The sequence below is a fragment of the Sinocyclocheilus rhinocerous genome, unplaced genomic scaffold (assembly GCF_001515625.1).
Source record: "Sinocyclocheilus rhinocerous isolate Xijiao unplaced genomic scaffold, SAMN03320098_v1.1 scaffold3187, whole genome shotgun sequence".
In the NCBI taxonomy this organism is placed as follows: Eukaryota; Metazoa; Chordata; class Actinopteri; order Cypriniformes; family Cyprinidae; genus Sinocyclocheilus; species Sinocyclocheilus rhinocerous.
The window spans coordinates 317,508-328,805 of record NW_015643040.1 but is presented as its reverse complement, the minus strand read 5'-3'; the positions used below and the strand labels follow the sequence as shown (position 1 = coordinate 328,805).

The window sequence follows — 11,298 nt, the reverse complement described above, 5'->3', positions numbered from 1 at the left end:
AGAGCTTCCTACTGAACATTTTTTTCATTGTTAAATAATATAAATTGTAATTGTGTTTGGGGGGAAAAAAAAACACCCAACCAAAGAACGTTCAGATTCCTAAAACTAGTATATCTTGAGAAATATTTTGTCATTAATATTTCACATCTCGTTTAGACTTCAGAGATTGTAAAACTGTAAAGGTGTAAAAAAAAAAAAAAGAAAAAAAAAAAGATCCTCTTTACATTAACCTAACCTTTAATGTTTGACATTTCACAAACATTTAAAACAATGCACATAAAAGAAAACACTCCCACTGAAAATGGAAGAAAACTGAAGTGCAATCATTGTTTGCTTCTATTCAGTCCACAAAGCATCACCATCTGTGGTCTCTCTGACCTGTGTATTAATATGTGGTCTAGTATAGCTGGGCAGTGCTGTTTCTTTATGTGCTTTATCCTCTGATCTCCTCATCATCTTCACCTCACCACACAGCCCTTCATCACCGGCTGCCTGCAGACTGTCACACGTCTCCTGTCTCTCACGTCGCTTCTGTCTGATGTACAGCCGTGTGCAGCGCTCAAAGCAGTGCGTTCTGGTGTTGCTCGTGCAAACACACCAGCACCATGGCACACACAATAACATAAACCATGAACCAGGTCTCTGCACGTTTCTCTGTCAGCACAAACCACTCGATTGTGATGCCATGGTCTGCTTGGATATGCATATATCAATATACAGGTTTTCCTCTACTGATGCCAGCGGTAAGGCGGGTGAGAGCGGGAAAGTGGAGTTTTGGGAGAGAAGGACCTCAAGCTGGACGCTGACAGACGAGTTACCGATGAAATTGTTGGCAGAGCAGGTGTAAAGGCCTCGATCAGGCATGCGAAGAGCTGGAACAATCAGCACAGAGATGGTGTCGTCATTCACTGAAGTCTGAGAAACTGCAGAAAATTTAAAAAGAAGGTGATTAGATTAAACAAGATGACGTACTAGTAACATGAGTAGTTTCAAAAAGCTACTAATAGAAATGGGTATCAAATGAATGAGCATTGGGTGAAGTGTTTACCTGTAAAGCTCTGATGTGTTCGAGACTGTAGCTCCGCTTCAGGTCTGGATTTCATCAAGCACCTCAGTGACATCTGACCCTACGGGGAGGTGAGGTTAGTTTGAGGACTGGACGTTTCTGCCTTTATGTACATCTTCAGCTCCACCTCATGAAAGAACTTTCCTGCTCTGGTTTCAGGCCCTGAACATTTCATACATGAGTTCATCAGGATTATCAGTGGGCTGATTGTGTTGATGAATTCAACAAAGCCCTTGTGTCTGCAGTCACAAAGCCAACGATTTTCATTTCAACGACATTAGCCCGTTCCCGTTTGAGGCCAGGTTTCTGTGACGGCATGCCGTGCCAGTTGAGAAAGACGTCTCTGGATATAGCAGTGAGATGATTGAAGGATAAATCAAAGTAGGTTAGTTGGCAGGTGGTGCACAGCATACTCTGGAAGTGCATCTATTCGGTTGTGTTTCAGGTCCAAAATTTCAAGGTTCGGCGTGTCCCGAAAAGCAGTCCATGGTATCGAACGTAATTTGTTGCCCTGTATGCGTAATTCTGTCACGTTGTGCAGTCCCTCCAGACTCCTAACATTCATCAGTGTTATATTGATCAAATGTAGCCATAGGAACGCCAAGGCACTGGCTGCAGAGAATGGCGCTTGTGGGATTTCAGTTACATGTGATCTTTCAACACTGATTTTTATGAAATTCTCAGGAATGTTTTGCGGGATCCTTCCTAAGGGAAGCTCCGTACATACCCAAGACCTGTATGTTAGCAGGAAAAAAGAACCAACTTGGTCTGTGTTCACAGGAAAACATCAATACACACTTATTAAAAGCTGAATCGATCTAGAGGCCGAATCACTGGGTTATTAATAGAGTGATTCTACCAGCCTAAACGCTTTGACAAAACACTTAATTTTTTTACAGATGCTGCTCAGCACTAAACAATGAGTGTGATCAAATTTAAAGGCTTATTTGCTTTTGTACAGCTCTTGTACAGTAATGAATAACTGAAAACAGTTAGAAAAACAAGATAAAACAAGTGTGAAGAAATGTGAATTCTCTCTATTATGTAAATATCTTCAGTACAGAACTAAGTTTGGGATCTCAGACATAAAATGTCAAATAAGAAAATAAATGGCCATGCAGCTCCAGGCCACGTTTACAGGAGACACGAGCCGCTCCGCATGACTGACGGCAGTTCACTGGTTCATTGGGTAAATCCTATTATCCTTAATGCTCAAACTTCATCGGAAGTTTCTAAATACTGCTTTGAGCATTCAGACAAACTAGGAATAGCACAGCTAATGTGTTTTCAGATGCATCACTTTATAAACAAAGAGCAACCATTCAGAAAACAAGAACCATATAAAAAATTATTTTATTCAATCATATTTTTAAACATATATTTAGTAAGTACAGACATCAACATATTCCTGATATTGCAATTATAAGCACATTTTTAAGGTTAAAATGGAGAACAGAACAGTTGCCCCAGTACACTGTGACAAGATAACAGTATAAAGAAAAACAAGTAAAAAGGAAAAATTAAGCATGTACATCACTAACCCTCTTTTTTTGTAACATCCTGACGGTCCAAAGAGAAAATCTTAACATTTCACTTTCTGTATTAGACAGATGGGTATTATGTGTTGGACACAGACATTTCATTGCAGAATATGCATGATGAATGAATCAATTATAAACATATCATTGGAAAAGTGCATGACAAAAATAAAAAATACAGACATTATTTCAGTCTTGTGTGAGAATTTTCCCTTTTTGAACACTGAACTTTCTTTAAGGTGGTTTGTACCCTTTTAGGGCTGAGAAAGGACCAAGCTGATATGCATTTAAGCTTTCAAATACATTTAATAAAGAAAAAGAGTGGTCTCAAACAGGGCGAGCCTGCCGCCGGTCGGTCAGCAGAAGTACTCGTTGGGCTGGCCCTCGGTTCTGGCCGTGGCCTCAGAGTCCACACTAGAGCGGGCCGACAGCAGCCGGTTGGACTCGTCTGGGTTGAGTCTGCGGAGATATTCCCCCTCCAGACTTTTGGCTTTGGTGCCTGGAGACAGAGTCTCAAACGTCACGTACGAGTCTTGAATGTCTTTGGACTTCCGGCCCATCAGCTTCTGCAGCCTCCTCTTTAGTGCCCCGCAGCAGACGATGAGCGTCAGAGGAACCGCGATCACGCAGGCGACCGTGATCACCACCACGTTAATGAGCTTCTGTGTGCCGCTGGCGCTGGCCGCCTCGTCCGTGGAGAAAATCACACACTGCTCTTTCTTGGGGACGAGGCCCTTCACGCACACACAGGCTATGTACTTGGTTTTGGGCACGAGGCCTTCGATCGTGATGCGATTCTTGCCCGGGGCAACATTAATCCGACGCATGTCCCGCTCCCCGAAGACGGCGTACAGAACGCTGAAGGACGTGGTGTTGGTGGCGGTGGGTGCGCGCCAGTTCAGCGAGACCGTGTGGTCCGTGTCACCGATCACTTTGACCGACCGAACCACTCTGCGCTCCGGACCCTGCTGCAGAGAAGACGCATTAGCCTCCAGGTTACTCAAGACATCTTTCTGAAGCTCCGCCATGCCGCTGTCCGTTCCTGCGGCCGCTGCAGGTGCCGCTGTGGCCTTCGCTTTGGTAACACCGTCAGAAATGCTGTAGCGTTCGATCTGGATAGACGCCGTGACTTTGGGTCCGTTTAGGGGCTCAATGATGGGCACAGCAGCTGATGTGGCCGGCGGCACGTATCTGGCGATGAGTTTCTCTTGATACGCCGCTCGGACGAATCCAGCGTTCTTCTTTCCGTGACTTCTCTTGGCGACCGCTTCGTCGATTTGCCACGTATCAGAAATGACAAGTGAGATAATGGCATCGGCACTCCCGACAAAGTTAGTGGCTCTGCAAACGTATTTCCCTGAATCTCTGTACGAAACGGCAGGAACGCTGACAATGTACCAGATGATGCCCTCTTTAGAGATTTCCTGTTGAACTACAGGATCAAACAAAAAACACTCACTTTAATATAAGTTCTGAAGTTGCATTTGGCATCTAACTGTGCAGTACAGTTAAACATAACAGTAATTACAGCAAATTTCGCCTGCATGCTTGTATATTTGCTGCTCTGTTAATACACAAGCAACAATCGTTTTTTTAACAAAAGCAGTAAACCATCGGAGACATGAGATGAGATCAGATGAAAATGTCCCGGTACGTACCGGTGCCGTTCATGGGCTTGCCATCGGCTCGGGTCCAGGACAGCTCGGGGATGGGAACGCCGATGGTCCCGCAGCGCAGCAGGACGTTGTTTCCGATAGAGCTGCGGACCCTCGCGACGGCCGTGTGCACGCGGGGAACCTGACACTTGCGGAGCTCAGCATCAGAGAACAGGACTCCCGACAGGCTCTCCGGTTCGGCACAGCGCAGACACGTATCGATGAACGCTACAGAGGAGGAAGGGAACTTCTGGAACTGCACCAAATCAAAGAGACGACAGTCACACTGCCAGGGATTGTCGTGGAGACCTGTGCAAAGAACAGACGCTTTCGTCAATGTTTCTTCATTTGTCAATGACTAAGACTTTACAACAGAACTGAAATGGTTTAAAAGCAGAAACGAACTCACCTAATATCATTTTGGAATTCTCTGCATCCTGAGGAGGTTTCGGAGAGAACCATGAAGTAAGAACCTCCGCTGGAACGGTGGCCAGACTGTTGCTGGACAGATCCAGGTAGGTCAAGTTTTTGATGTAAATGGTTGCTTCAGCTGGGATGCTGCTGATTTTATTATTGTGCAAATCCAGGAGCCGAAGGTTAGGCATGTCCATCAAACATTCCCAAGGAAAGGAAGTGAGAACATTCCCATCCATCCGTAATTCGTCCAAGGCGTAAAGTCCTCGGAAACTGTCTGCGCTGAGAGAGGAGAGCGAGTTGAAGGATATCCAGAGGTACTCCAGGCTGCTGAGGTAATGAACGGATTCGCTGGCGGCGCGGCTGATGGCGGTTTTCTCGATGCGGAGTTTGGAGGTGTCCGAGGGAAAGTTGTTTGGGATGACGGCGAGGTCGGGGTCGTTACACAGGACGCTCCTATAAAAACACATCACACGGGTCAAGCACAGTCTCCTTTTGTTGAGATATTTGTTTATACCAGTCATGTAAGTATACTGCACTTTAAAATTATAGTGATCAACATTGCTATAAAATAGTGCTATGACATATTCCTCTTTGACTAGCTTTAATTTCTGACTTTATTTTTATTGTGTATTATTATCATTATCTTTACACTGTGTGTGTGTTTGTGTGTGTGTAATAAATGCTAGAGGCCTGAAACACCTCAACTAACAAGCAGAGAAGATTAAAAAGCACACACACGTTAATCCAACAACTAAATAAAGAGCAGAGATAATCTGGCCTGTCAATGGTCCATATGAGACTTTTCTACAGTAAAGCTTCAGTTCAGAGTCCATGTGAAATCTTACCTTGACTTCGAGCCGTCGCTCAGTTTGTGTTAGAAGCAGCTGCATTGAGCAGGACAGGTGCTGCAAAGCAACGGAAGGCAGCACAGCACCAGCGCAAAAGCCCAAAAACCCAAAACACACATCTTCTGCGCTATCTGTTCTAGCTACTGTCCGGATGGGTTTGAGTCTGTTAATCACGCAGCACACGCAGCATCTCTGTGTCTCTCTCAAGCACTTTCTGCTCGCTCTGCTCCGAATCCCCAGATAAAAGGGATAGAGCAGATTAGAGCAAGGACTTGGGGTATTTTCATTTACACGATTATTCCTTCCTGGAAGCCCATAGGCTGCGGTTGTCTATTGTATATATAGAGAACAGACATTTCTTTTTCTGATTGGAGGGTTAATTTTAGACCTGGGATTGGACATCAGTTTGTGAATTCACAGCATCTTATTGGTGAATGGCTTTGTTTTATTTTATTTTCACCAGACATGCCGAATAAATCATAGAGTGAGGAGGAAATGTTGTATTTTTTGTGATGTTGCTTTTTGAAGATTGTTTAAATGGAAAATGTTATAATATGCAAAGAAATGGAAAACCAAAATACTGTATAGGATATTTATACATGCAAAAGATCAGTGTTGTTAGTTTGACCTTTGACTCCATACCAATACATCAAACTGCATTTGATTCAGTAATGAGCACACACAGGAATTTTCACATTTAGCATAAAACTATGCATTTTTTGCATAAAAAAATATATTTCCGATTTTCTCAGACATAATACTTTTTTTTTTTGCATCAAATTTACTCACAGATCTGGTTATAGTGGTTACCTAATATTATAATATTTTTTGTCTGTTTGGTCTATAATGCCTATATGATTAAAGCAAATAAGCAGATGGCAATACTTAAAACATCAAAAGCGTAGTGTAGATGTATTTAAAACACCTGGGGGCAGTATAGAGCAAAAGTCTTGTTCTCAAACTAAAATACAGACATTCCTGTTCCTGTGTATATTTGTTCCAAATATATCTTGTATAGTACATACAAAAATATTTCTGTATTATAACATATATATATATATAATATTTGTTCCACTATTCAGTGTGACATTTTGTTCATGGTGGATATCCACACCAATCATCATATTCAGTCTATGAATAGACTCAATGAACTCTCAGGCTTATTCAGAACTGTATATTTTAATTTATTCATTTAATAGACACTTTTATCAAAGCAACTGGGGAAACAACAACACAAGCGATTCATCCTGAGGAGAAAGCACAGATTCTGCTGTGAAATGTGTGTCTTTAGAGAGTGTGAGATTACAGTGAACACATTTCACTCAAGTGTGGAGCAATTATTTCCCAATAGCATTAACATCTGTAACCTGAGAATGGAGGAGTGTGATGGTGTCCTGCTCTTAATGCGCAGTTCAGAGCAGGACTGAGGCGAATGAGCACAGCAGATCAGATTTCACAAACTTTTGCGGTATTAAAACATTCTTGCGGGGATTTGAGAGGCTTTAAATCTTCACACGCGCTTTCACTGGGAAATAAACACACATATAAAGTCTCGCACTGTAGCGCAGCGGTCAGCAGTGAGTAATATCTCTGACAATGGCTTCATACACGTTACCGGAGGGATTCGGTGACTTCGACATGTTCGCTTTCGGCTCCGCGCTGCTGGTGGGCGGTGAGTGCTGCTGATAATCAATCAATCAATCAATCAATCAGTCCATTCATTCATCAGTGCTGGATAGTTCTTCATCGATGAATGTATTGACAAACATAACTGCATAATCTACTGCAGAGTCTATCGATTAATGAGCGCTGCTCTTATTGATCTTCTGCTAGTTGATTGTTGGTTCATAAAACCTGTGCATAAATTTAAACAAATGTCAGATAACTTTTTTGATAAGGAAACTTCTTAATTAAACAAGCTTAGTTTCTGAATTAGTAATAAAAAAAAGAAAGAAAAGAATGAGAAAAGAAAAGAAAAAAGATATAGTCAGTACCATAGTATAATGATGGTAAGTGTTGGCATCTGATCTGATCACCGCGGCGCTTATTGGTGCTTGTTACTGTGGACTTGGTCATTCTTCTAACAGCATGATATATTATTTTGTTATGATTGCTCTTTGTATGCGGTGCACGGTATAATAAATTCTGTTCAGTCTGAATATCTGAATATTTTCTTCTAGGTCTTCTCGGTTTCTTTCTTAACTTTATCTCGGTGATGGCGTTCCTCAGAATCCGGGAGATGCAGACGCCCAATAACTTCTTCATCTTTAACCTGGCTGTGGCTGATCTGAGCCTCAACATTAACGGTTTAGTGGCTGCTTTCGCTAGTTACCTGAGGTGAGACTAACCAGCTAAACTACAGTATGAATCCAGAACCGAATCTTTCCAAACTAAACACTTGCTTCTGAAATTTGGAAAATAGCGACTTCTAAAATTGTGTGAAAAGATATGACAAAAATAAATTAAAATTAATTATATTTGTGATGACTATTATTACTACTATTAGCTTATTGGTGTTATTGCAGAGAAGGAATTTGACTTGAAACAAAAGTTTGCACGAAATACAACCGCTAGACACAGAAGAACACGTAGTTTTAATATGAAAATGAGAAATATCACATGTATGTATAAATATTCAAACACCTGTGTATATTTGTGTTTTTTCTGAACTCTGGAAGATACTGGCCGTTTGGGTCGGAGGGCTGTCAGATGCACGCTTTTCAGGGAATGGTGTCGATCCTCGCCGGCATCAGTTTTCTGGCTGCCATTGCTTGGGACAGATATCATCAGTACTGTACTAGTGAGTATAAACAGAGAGCATCTGAGCAGAGAGAGTTAAAAATGTTGCTTTATTATCCTTCATAGTTGACACACAAGACTTTAATAGTACTCTTGTTTCTGTAAGGCTTGCACTGGGTTTCATTATCATTTTTAATACAGCTTTCCTGCGCTGTCTCAGCTGACCGGCTGTAAATCGATGAGTTAGTTGTGTTTGTTTCCAGAGCAGAAGATGTTCTGGAGCACGTCTGTGACCATCAGCACCATCATCTGGATCCTGGCTGTGTTCTGGGCCGCTCTGCCGCTGCCGGCCATTGGATGGGGCGTCTTTGACTTTGAGCCGATGAAAACATGCTGTACGCTCGACTACACGCAAGGAGACCGGTGCGTCCATCTCACACATGAGAACACAAAGATACAAACGGACTTTGCTCTAGTTTCTTTGTTTTGCAACTCACTCAAATCAAAACACAACAATACTACTTTGAAAACTGCTGCATGTTACTAATCAGAAATCACAATAAGAAAATCATTGACAAACAATAATGTCTGTCTACCCTGCCTGGACATGACTACTGATCATTTTGAATAGCAGTGCTAATGTGAACTGCATGCAAGAGTAATACGTAGTTTTCTTCTCTGCTGTCTTCTTCAGGAGTTACATCACCTACATGCTGTCCATCACTGTACTGTATTTAGCATTCCCTGGTTTCATTTTGCAGTCCTCCTACAATGCCATCTATGCATATTTCAAAAAGACGCACCACTTTAAGGTACTCGCACTCTCCTCAGTCAACATACACTCCAATTAGATACACAACGTATCTTCATTTGTAGGAACTTTATTGTTGCCTAGTGTGATTTCACTTTGCATTTTTCATAAAGTAAACTTTTCTTGTAATAAACTTTTTTTTTTATCATTTTAAATTAATTTGGTATTTATGTGTACAATTTGTCATTTTAAGTAATTGCTGTTCCCTATGATGTTGTCATTTTCAGTTATCAGTTTTTCTGACCAAAGACATATTTTGTGCAGCAATTTCAACTAAACCAAATTTAGTTAATGCTTCATGCTCTGTGGGCTGTAATGAGGCTGTGTTACTCTATTACATTACGGATGGATGAGCCACAGGATACCTGCTGATGCTCAGCATTCTGTATGCAACAAGAGCTTGTAACACTCCAAAGAGAAAGGAACAATTGAAATCGCATCATATGACCCCTTTAAGATCTCGTTCTTGCATTTAAACGTAACGCAAGCGTCAGATTTCTGGTCTAGTGTAGATAAAAGCATGATTAGAGCAGACAGTGAATGGTGTGTGTTTTGTGTCAGCGCTTCTCCTCTCTCTCCTGCAGTTTAACACAGGTTTACCTCTGAAAGCGCTGCTGTTCTGCTGGGGTCCGTATGTTCTGATGTGCACATACGCCTGCTTCGAGAACGTTAACCTCGTTTCACCAAAGCTCAGAATGGTAAGATAACAAACACTGGTGATCTTCAAAATCTTTCATTAGCTTGATAAATCATTGTTCTCGTGTTGATCTCAGTGTTGATGACGGTCGTCTGATCCTCTAGATCCTCCCGGTGCTGGCGAAGACGTCTCCGATCTTCCACGCCGTCCTGTACGCGTTCGGTAACGAGTTCTACCGCGGAGGAGTCTGGCAGTTCCTCACCGGGCAGAAGTCTGGAGACAAAAAGAAATAGTGAAAGAGCTTTAGCCATGTAACGTTGTATTCAGACGAGTCTGCAAGAGTTTACACGTGATGTGACTGTAATTCACTGTATATGTCAAATCAGTGCCTAACACATTTGGAGATATTTGTCCAGAGTTTCATTTAATGATTCATTGAAGACTGATATATGAAGCCTTATTTCAGTTTCCTGGAGTGTGAGAGATGACTTACACATTTCATTCAGGACACAATCATTTCACCATTTCATTGTTCTTGCCTTACAATCGCTGTTGACCAATGCATCAGAATCCAGTATTCATGTGTAAATCTATGAAGTAAGAGGATTTTTCTAACCAAAACTTGAAACCAGTGTATGAACCGTTAATAACAAAAGGGCCTTTCATTGTTAATCCACAGAATAAACCGTGAGGCACAAGACAGTCCTTTCATGAGTTCTTTAGGGGCTCAGAAGGGGACTGATGAAGGTGAATGAACTCCACTAGAATCTCTGATCAAGGATTGGCTTGCAGATGGTCATCTTCACTGGTTTAGCTGGTTTCCTTCACAAACCATCATCTGACTCAGTAAATGCCCTGATTCCTCTGTGTGTGTTAGTTAGGAGTCCGAATGCACATTTATGCAGATGCTTTTATTCAAATCCACGTTCACTTATTACAGGTTCGGTCTGTTGCTCAAGGAACACAGTTCACAGATCTTCTCCGTCTCCAGCTCAGATCTTGAAGCGGAGGCTAATTAACATTCACGTTTAGGATTAGAAATTCTCCAGGGTTTTGTAATCTGCAGTAATTCCTCTGCACAAGGAGCTGCTCTTATATCAGTAGATGTGGGTTTCTGACGTGTGTTGAAGACCAAAGAGGATCAGGAGAGCTTTACTGCAGCCGGTCAAGGGGCGACTCTCAGACCCAGCGACCCGTAGCCGTCGAGAGCATGAGGACCGAACTCTGAAATTACTCTGTTCCTCATAAACACAGCAGAGCAGAGCTGAAGAGGAAAGTCTGTGCGTTCTGTCATTCATCCATCCATGTCAGACTCTGTTCCATGTTGTGTGTGTTTCTTGCTGTCCAGTCCCAGCTCCTCGAATGCGCTTAGCCGTGCCTGCTCCTCCAGAGCGCCCTCCAATGCCAGCACCACGTAAGCGCTACTCTGTTCCCCAGGTAAGCCCTAGAAGGGCTCCTGTTCCCGAGTAGAGCCCACGGAGGGCTCCCGATTCCCCGTTAAGCCCAGGAAGGGCTCCCGATCCCTCGTATAGCCCACGGAGGGCTCCTGTTCCCCCGTTCAGCCCAGGGAGGGCTCCAGATCCCCCG

At 42.6% G+C, this 11,298-nt stretch overlaps 2 protein-coding genes and 1 pseudogene across 2 annotated transcripts; 1 reads left to right on the top strand and 2 right to left on the bottom strand.

The window, feature by feature from the left end:
• Window positions 1-242: 242 nt before the first annotated feature.
• On the bottom strand, window positions 243-1,850 carry LOC107756946 (leucine-rich repeat, immunoglobulin-like domain and transmembrane domain-containing protein 2; annotated as a pseudogene).
• A 623-nt stretch (window positions 1,851-2,473) lies between these two features.
• Window positions 2,474-5,769, bottom strand: LOC107756965 (leucine-rich repeat, immunoglobulin-like domain and transmembrane domain-containing protein 1). Its single transcript, XM_016574302.1, has 4 exons — window positions 5,522-5,769; window positions 4,669-5,129; window positions 4,263-4,568; window positions 2,474-4,036 (listed from the first exon to the last, which is right to left on the bottom strand). Exons 2-4 carry the CDS (start codon window positions 4,910-4,912, stop codon window positions 2,961-2,963), a joined length of 1,626 nt encoding a protein of 541 aa, XP_016429788.1. The 5' UTR covers window positions 4,913-5,129; window positions 5,522-5,769; the 3' UTR covers window positions 2,474-2,960.
• Window positions 5,770-6,884: 1,115 nt separating this feature from the next.
• LOC107756963 (RPE-retinal G protein-coupled receptor-like) lies at window positions 6,885-11,052 on the top strand. The gene is made up of 7 exons (XM_016574301.1): window positions 6,885-7,196; window positions 7,705-7,861; window positions 8,203-8,324; window positions 8,527-8,686; window positions 8,958-9,075; window positions 9,659-9,772; window positions 9,876-11,052. Exons 1-7 carry the CDS (start codon window positions 7,121-7,123, stop codon window positions 10,002-10,004), a joined length of 876 nt encoding a protein of 291 aa, XP_016429787.1. The 5' UTR covers window positions 6,885-7,120; the 3' UTR covers window positions 10,005-11,052.
• Window positions 11,053-11,298: the final 246 nt, after the last annotated feature.

Coding starts and splice junctions, on each gene's coding strand:
- LOC107756965 (XM_016574302.1), bottom strand. CDS start 4,912: ATGGATGGGAATGTTCTCACTTCCTTTCCTTGGGAATGTTTGATGGAC. Junction 4,569..4,668: donor GAATTCCAAAATGATATTAG/GTGAGTTCGTTT, acceptor TTCTTTGCACAG/GTCTCCACGACAATCCCTGG. Junction 4,037..4,262: donor CAAGCCCATGAACGGCACCG/GTACGTACCGGG, acceptor TTGATCCTGTAG/TTCAACAGGAAATCTCTAAA.
- LOC107756963 (XM_016574301.1), top strand. CDS start 7,121: ATGGCTTCATACACGTTACCGGAGGGATTCGGTGACTTCGACATGTTC. Junction 7,197..7,704: donor CTCCGCGCTGCTGGTGGGCG/GTGAGTGCTGCT, acceptor ATTTTCTTCTAG/GTCTTCTCGGTTTCTTTCTT. Junction 8,325..8,526: donor ATATCATCAGTACTGTACTA/GTGAGTATAAAC, acceptor GTTTGTTTCCAG/AGCAGAAGATGTTCTGGAGC.